This window comes from Monomorium pharaonis, chromosome 7, assembly GCF_013373865.1.
Source record: "Monomorium pharaonis isolate MP-MQ-018 chromosome 7, ASM1337386v2, whole genome shotgun sequence".
NCBI lineage: Eukaryota > Metazoa > Arthropoda > Insecta > Hymenoptera > Formicidae > Monomorium > Monomorium pharaonis.
In genome coordinates, this window is record NC_050473.1 from 1,881,973 (window position 1) to 1,889,423 (window position 7,451).

General features: G+C 34.7%; 2 protein-coding genes across 2 annotated transcripts; one reads left to right on the plus strand and one right to left on the minus strand.

Annotated features, from left to right (window-relative positions):
• Positions 1–1,868: 1,868 nt before the first annotated feature.
• LOC105830650 (zinc finger protein 277) lies at positions 1,869–4,123 on the minus strand. The gene is made up of 8 exons (XM_012670125.3): positions 3,698–4,123; positions 3,443–3,620; positions 3,162–3,364; positions 2,894–3,053; positions 2,606–2,821; positions 2,388–2,530; positions 2,211–2,312; positions 1,869–2,147 (listed from the first exon to the last, which is right to left on the minus strand). The coding sequence occupies exons 1-8, from the start codon at positions 3,865–3,867 to the stop codon at positions 2,135–2,137; spliced, it is 1,185 nt and encodes a 394-aa protein (XP_012525579.1). The 5' UTR covers positions 3,868–4,123; the 3' UTR covers positions 1,869–2,134.
• A 65-nt stretch (positions 4,124–4,188) lies between these two features.
• On the plus strand, positions 4,189–7,298 carry LOC105830651 (E3 ubiquitin-protein ligase TRAIP). The gene is made up of 5 exons (XM_012670126.3): positions 4,189–4,425; positions 4,658–5,047; positions 5,206–5,298; positions 5,376–5,559; positions 5,821–7,298. The coding sequence occupies exons 1-5, from the start codon at positions 4,313–4,315 to the stop codon at positions 6,025–6,027; spliced, it is 987 nt and encodes a 328-aa protein (XP_012525580.1). The 5' UTR covers positions 4,189–4,312; the 3' UTR covers positions 6,028–7,298.
• Positions 7,299–7,451: the final 153 nt, after the last annotated feature.

The window sequence follows — 7,451 nt, forward strand, 5'->3', positions numbered from 1 at the left end:
TTGATTTGATAAAAATTCACTCACCGATTGCTGTCGCTGCTCCTGCTGCTGATGCTGCTGCTGCTACTGCTACTGCTACAATCCTTTTTCGGTTTTGATTCTGAAAATGTGATAAATATTATTCCTAAACTCAAACACAAAATCAGGTAAAGAAATGTATCACTTGAAAAAATAATATATTTCATACCAAATCGCTCCATGGATGCCGCTTTCTGTCGACATCATCCTGCTATTCTCGAACTGCACATTAATAACGATTGCCCGATACTTTATTCGGCACTCCCGATATTACGAATAATATATCACACACGAGCAAAACGTAAACCACGCGTGAGAATTTTACTTGGCGCGACCGTTACATTTGAAAAAATACATGAAAAGGACGGCTCGTCTGATTGGCGGCGAAAATCAACACGGCACGAAAGTGGCGTAACGTCACGTAACTTCGTGGAAACGCAGGCTGAGGATACCGTTTGAATGAAAATCACGTGCCGAGATACAACGAATGGAGACAAATTCGTTTCGAGAATTTCGTATGCTCGACTAGTAGCACTTCACTTAATTGGCACTCGCGATATTCCACCGAATGTATCTTCAGTAATTGTTCAGTACAAGGACAACCTCATTGATTTGGCTGTTCTTGTGCACCCGAACACTTCACTCGAAGCCGAAAGCAAACGCACGATGCCGCGCTTTACATGTGAATACTCTGCTACGTTCGATCTCACATCTCGCGTATCATTTGCTAACACGACGGCACTCTCAACACAACACCTGCACAATACCGCACAATTCAATTCTGAACACGCGAAACACGCACGGAGTCGACAGAGCGTCTGATGCGTCCGACCGGCGGCGCTGGAGTGGCTTACGTGACTGGAGCGCGGAGCAATATGGCGGCGTGCGCAGGCGCGGCGAGTCAACCGCCTAGCAACGCAGAGTACCGCCGAGGGCGCCGAGTCTGCCTGCCAGCGGTCACGTACGCCCTGTACACTGCTGCCGCCATGTTTCCTTGCGCTCCAGCGCCGGTCAGGAACATTCTGTTGACTTCGTCCGTGTCTCGCCTGTGTCTCGCGTATCGGCGTATTCAGAACATTCAGAATTCGAATTGTGCGCAGCTACGATGTTGCCTGCGGTTTCGAGTGAACTGTTCGCGTGCGTGTTCGAGCAAAGTGTTTGCTCGAAGGGGATACGTTCGGTTCGGTGGAATATCGCGAGTGCCAATTAAGTGAAGTGCTACTAGTCGTGCGAGCATACGACAAAACTCTCGAAACGAATTTGTCTCCATTCCTTGTATCTCGGCACGTGATTTTCATTCAAACGGTATCCTCAGCCTGCGTTTCCACGAAGTTACGTGACGTCACGCTACTTTCGTGCCATGTTGATTTTCGCCGCCAATCAGACGAGCCGTCCTTTTCACGTATTTTTTCAAATGTAACGGTCGCGTCAAGTGAAATTTTCACGCGCGGTTTACGTTTTGCTCGTGTGTGATATATTATCGGGAGTGCCGAATAAAGTATCAGGCGATCGTTATTAATGTGCAGTTCGAGAATAGCAGGATGATGTCAGCAGAAAGCGGCATCCATGGAGCGACTCTGTATGAAATATATTATTTTTTCAAGTGATACATTTCTTTACCTGCTTTTGTGTTCGAGTTTAGGAATAATATTTATCACATTTTCAGAATCAAAACTGGAAAAGGAATGTAGCAGTAGCAGTAGCAGTAGCAGTAGCAGCATCAGCAGCAGGAGCAGCGACAGCAATCGGTGAGTGAATTTTTATCAAATCAATATTATTTAAATTTATATCATGTATATGGGGTATTGCACATTTATAGAACACGATTATGCACGTTTGCATAAAACAGATTTAAAATATGAATGCATATAATTGTAAAATTTACGGGTATAACGTGACACAAAACCAAATAAACGTGGACATGGCATAGAAGAGACCCAAAATCATACACATTACCTACAGATTCAGATATTTGATTACATAATTCAATGTGCACATTTTGTGCACATAGAACCGCTGATAGATGAAAACACCTTAAAACGACGCGATGATCGCTCTTATGTTCCTCTCTGGTAGAATACCGAATAAAGTTCAGCTTCTATTCATGTAAAATCGTTTATAAATTGAACCTGTAATTTTTGGAATGTGTTATTTCAATTCAGAACTAATATTTTTCTTACACTATTACTTACATTGCTTCAGTAAGATTCTCAATGTCACTTTCTTCATCGCTGTTACTAGTCGCATCAAGATTGTATAAAAATGAATCATTTTCAGACATAGGAAAATAATATCTGAAATAAATAGTAAAATATTCAACATAATCTTTTTTCTATAAATAAATTCTATGTAATTCCAATCATATTTACTCTGGCTGATCCCAAACTTTTTGTGCGGCAATTTTACAATGCTGTTGATCTTTCATGTGCTCCAAGATATTGTCTGATTCTGTTTCACAGAAAATACATCGTTGCAATTGAATTTGTCTCTTTATATAATTGACTACTTTCACCTATAATTTGATGTGTTTTAGAAAAGGACATTATATTAAAAATATAAAAGCAATAATTATATAACAATTTTTTACTTTTTGATAAAAGGTTAAATCTTTAACGGTTTCTTCAAAGTGAAAACTGTGTGCTTCTTTCATGTGCCTCAGGATACAAGTAAATTCATTATTGCTATAATTACAAAATAGACATATAATTTTGATAGAATCGTCATTCCAATCAGACCACGAACTTTCCTCATCTTCATTGTCGCTACTACCACCTTCTACATTGGGATTTGTTTTAGAATTAGTCTGTAAATTAAAGAATAATTATATTTTTAGAGTATTAACATTTTTTATCTGAAATCCATTTTATCATATTACCTGTTGTTGCCAAGTTCTTTCTGGCTCCAGATAATTGATTATATAAAATTTATCATATGCTTTATTTTGAGGATTTATGCACTTGTGAAACTTTTTTCGCATGTGCTCCTTTAATACCGTACGATCCTTAAATGTTCCTTCACAGTAAATGCATACTAAACTGAAAAGATTGATATAGATAATTATATAATTTTATGCATGTATATATATTGCATTTTATTATTGAATGCAGATTTAGTTGTAACATATATCAATTTTTTAAATATACCTTTCGATATTGTTTTGGATTTTATCCAGAAGCTCATCTACAAACACCAAGTTTTCTGGCTTGCCGATATAAAAATTATGCTTCTGATACAGGTGTTTTATATATGCAGCACGTGATCCACAAATCTCAGTACGGCAGAATATACAGCCACGCTTGAAACTTGTATCTGCACGTTCAGCATCTTGCTGCGCCAATGTCCATTCCTTAAAGTAATTACGAGTTATATTACAAAAAGTCAATTACAAAATATCAATTTATATTGACTTTTTATTGATATAAACCAGTTTAGCTTGGTGTATCTCGCCTCTCAAAGTCTTATCTTCCAATAGACAGTCAGAAAGTAGAAAATAATGTTCGTTTTTGCTTGCCTCTCCATCTGGTTTGCAATCCATTAACAATGTGCTACAGTAAGTCGTCAATGGTGCTTCCTTAAACTTCAAGCTCCAATAATGTACATAACTAAAATTAACAGGATTACTATCTTGCGAGGAATACAAATGTAACAGGCAATAAGATAAGAATTGATCACCGTATACCTCCTCAAACTAGCTATTTTCCAAACATCAGCTATAACGAGGCGATGCGTTTTAAACAAATGCGTGAGAAAATCCGTTTCGTTCGTCGGGAGAACGAACGTGCAATCGCACAACATGCACCTCGTGTCGCATGGCTTGCCGTCCAAGCCAACGAACTGTGACTTGTACATTGTGCATAATCCGAATTTTAAATTCAATATGTAAGGTAAAAACTTCCTGTTATAATTAATTTGTTAGCTAACGGAGCACATGTTAACTTTTGCAATAGTCTATCATATGACTTCGATCACTAGGCTTCAAAGTAATTAACATCGACCAGAATTCTCAGCGAGGAATATTTGCATTTCGTGATTTCGAGGCGACGAAGCTCGATGAATCGCCGATCACGAAGAATCGTAACGCAAACGCCAAACTACTGTGCGTTACAGCAACAAAACTCAAGCCTGCATCGAGGTCATCGAGAGCTACATCAGCTGTTCCACGATCATGCGCAGTTCGCGTGAGCACGCTAGCTGCCTGGCTGGAGAGCACTGCCAAGAGTGACAAGCACGGGCGAAGGAAAGCAGATCGCTGTCGCTTGTGGACTTTCGCTTGCACTTTCGTTTCACACGTAGAATGAAAATCCTTTGTGTCATCTGCCACGACCTGCTGATACCATCCGAGGATATATCCTTCATTCGTTGCGGACATGTGTTTCATTACCACTGTCTACTGCAATGGCTTGATAGGTAAACACAGCTCGTGGTTAGGTTTCCTAACTGATGGACGCGTATCACCGTTTTGTTTTGATTCTTTGTATCTTCTCTGTGGTCCGTTTTCCTCTTCCGAGAGGCGAGAACGTACGTCTCGTTTCAATTCAAACGCGATGACTGTGAGAAAATGTAGATAAAACAAATCCATCGTGTGTCATTGTGAGATTTTCAATTTTGTTTGAATTTCTTACACGTAATTGTTCTACAGATCCCGGACTTGTCCTCAATGTCGTGACCGAGCGACGGAAAACAGAATCCATAAGGCTCACTTTACGTTTTCGAACGCCGAGATCGGCGCGGATAACGCGGACAAATCTCCTCTGCAGGGGAGAATCGACAGCCTGCAATTTCAAATTTTACTGAATGAAAAGAATATCAAGCATTACACTTCGAAAAATGCGATTCTGGAGAAACAAAATGCTGGCCTCAGGCAGGAAGTGCGAAAGGTGGAAAGCGAGATCAATCAGAAAAACTCTGCTATCTATGCGTTGAAGGAACAGTTAAACTACTTTAAAGGCAAGAATCATACGAATCTGACATATGACATGCTGAAAAAAAAGCTGTCTCAGAAAGAGAGGGAGATTATGGAATTCCGAGAGTACGTTTAATCTATAATTTAATCAAGTATTGACAGTTTATTGCTTGAAATGATCTTTGTTTATTAAATTGTAATATTTTAATTTGCATTTTTGTTACGAAGAAGTATGTCTTGCTCTTAGCTTGATCTTGATATTTTACAACTAAGTGATATTTCAGAATAACGTCAAGAAAAACGAAAAAAATTGAAAAACTTCGACATGAACTTGAAAGACACCGTCAATTCTTAAAGGAAGAGCGATTTAAAAGATCGTATGTATTTTCAATACTAAAACAAAATGAAGTTTTAATAATCTTTAAAATTTTCTTTGTATTTTTTCTTCTTTTAGAAAATCTGAAGTACGTTTAACATCTTACAAAAATGATAATATATCTCTAAAACATCGAGTTAATGAATTAGAAAAATTGCTTAAGATTACATCGGATCAAAATTGTATTACTGAATCTAATATCCAAAGAAACTCCAATGAAAATTCTTTGATTAACATACAGCCAGTAGATATTTGTAACCAGGTAATTAATTTAATTCTGGAATCTGTTGTAATGGAAATTTGTTTTGTTTTTACTTAATGAAAATTTTCAACGTTTATATAATGCATTTATAATGAATTATAAATTGTAATTTTCTCTAGTTTTTTGCATATAAATCTACATATAAAATATCGAAATTAATTATTAATATATATAAGAATTAATCTGGCGTTAGCGAGAAAATTATTTTACTTTAACATTTTTCTTCAATCCTACATGTGTAATTGATTTCTCATTCTTTAGGAAATAAATGTAAAACAAGAAACTACAAATCAAAATGGTTCAACATCTTTAGAAACTGAAGTTGAAATTATTACTGATACGGAACAGGAATACTCTATATTTAATTCTACGTACGAAGAATGTTCAATTGTTCCAAAACAAGCGAGATTATGTTTGCGATCAGGTAATAGTAGTGATAAGATAAATGATGTAGTTATGATCGATTAGTGACACTGTCGGAATAAGTTCACAATCGAAACAGAAGAAATGTTAAAACTAAAAAGTCTTTCGCGATATTATCATCCTTAAAAAATAAGCATTTGTATAAAAAGCAATTCAGTATAAAAATTTATTTTTATTGCAGTTTATCTGCTCAATTTATATTTAATTCTAAAAGATAATACACAGAAAATAACATTACATGTATTCAAATTTTATATATGTATTTTATTATATTAAAGTTCCATTACCTCTTTATAGTGGAATCTCTTCCTCAATTTTATTTTTATTTATTTTTACTTTTATTTAAACTAAGAATTCATTATAATCGAAATTAATTTTGTTTTTGATGATAAATTAACAAAGTAAAATTATCTTTCATATTTTATTTTCTTATATAACGTATAAACAAACAAAAAAGATTCCAATTTAAAGAGACAGGTTCCAGAATAATGACGGATGTAAAATAAAGAATCTTTACTAATTTCTTTGCAGTAACTGTTTTATCTTTTTATGCACAATTTATATAGCGCAAATGTGTAGTATTCCAATTAATATATTTTAAATTTTATATCAAGGAGATCCTGAAGTGAAGCAAATTACTGATATTTTTTAAATTAATATATTTTTTAAATATCTTTGAATTGGCTTTACAGAATTTCGAAATTTCACATAATTAAAGTATCCACAAAAATGAAGAGGGCAACGGTCAATTTCATTTCAATAACAAGAAGTTGTTTAACTGTTAAAATGAATTGCTTTAGACACAGTAAGCTATCAGCTGACGTCAATATTTGTTTAAAATTAAAATTCTACAGTTTATATGTATAAAATAAAATAATTGCCCTCTAACGAAAACATAAAAGATTAATGTTATGCTATTATAACTAAGATTTAAAATCTAGAAAAAAGATATTTTCTAATAAGAAACGTTGGTGAACCCTACATTATCGATCAAGTTTGACGGGCACTCCAGCATCCTCTTAATAATATATATAGTAATAAAAACATTATGTGCAAGAGTTTCGCTTTTCTTCGAAAGTATATAATAGTAAAAGCTGAGATAAATATAAAAATTTATATCTTCTTTAGTTAATGATTAAATGTCAACATATTGCATTGTAATAAGACAATGTGTACGTATTAATCTACAATTTTTTAAATATAGAGCATATATTTTGTGTGTATGTGTATTTGTAGACATCTACCTCAAGAAAAATCTGTACGTAATTCTCAACGTAATGCATAACTCATATTTGCATAAAATTTTATCTAATTAAGTTTTACATACCTTTTTATTAATTTATTTAATTTACTATGTGTCAAATATTTTCAGGATAACAAAAATACGTAAGATGAAGAAGGGTAAAATATAAGTGAGCTTATTAAAATAACGGATTCGTGAATTAAGGAATTAAGCAATAACTATTTTG

Coding starts and splice junctions, on each gene's coding strand:
- LOC105830650 (XM_012670125.3), bottom strand. CDS start 3,867: ATGTACAAGTCACAGTTCGTTGGCTTGGACGGCAAGCCATGCGACACG. Junction 3,365..3,442: donor AGATACACCAAGCTAAACTG/GTTTATATCAAT, acceptor AATTACTTTAAG/GAATGGACATTGGCGCAGCA. Junction 2,313..2,387: donor AAAGTTTGGGATCAGCCAGA/GTAAATATGATT, acceptor TATTTATTTCAG/ATATTATTTTCCTATGTCTG.
- LOC105830651 (XM_012670126.3), top strand. CDS start 4,313: ATGAAAATCCTTTGTGTCATCTGCCACGACCTGCTGATACCATCCGAG. Junction 5,048..5,205: donor GAGATTATGGAATTCCGAGA/GTACGTTTAATC, acceptor GTGATATTTCAG/AATAACGTCAAGAAAAACGA. Junction 5,560..5,820: donor CAGTAGATATTTGTAACCAG/GTAATTAATTTA, acceptor CTCATTCTTTAG/GAAATAAATGTAAAACAAGA.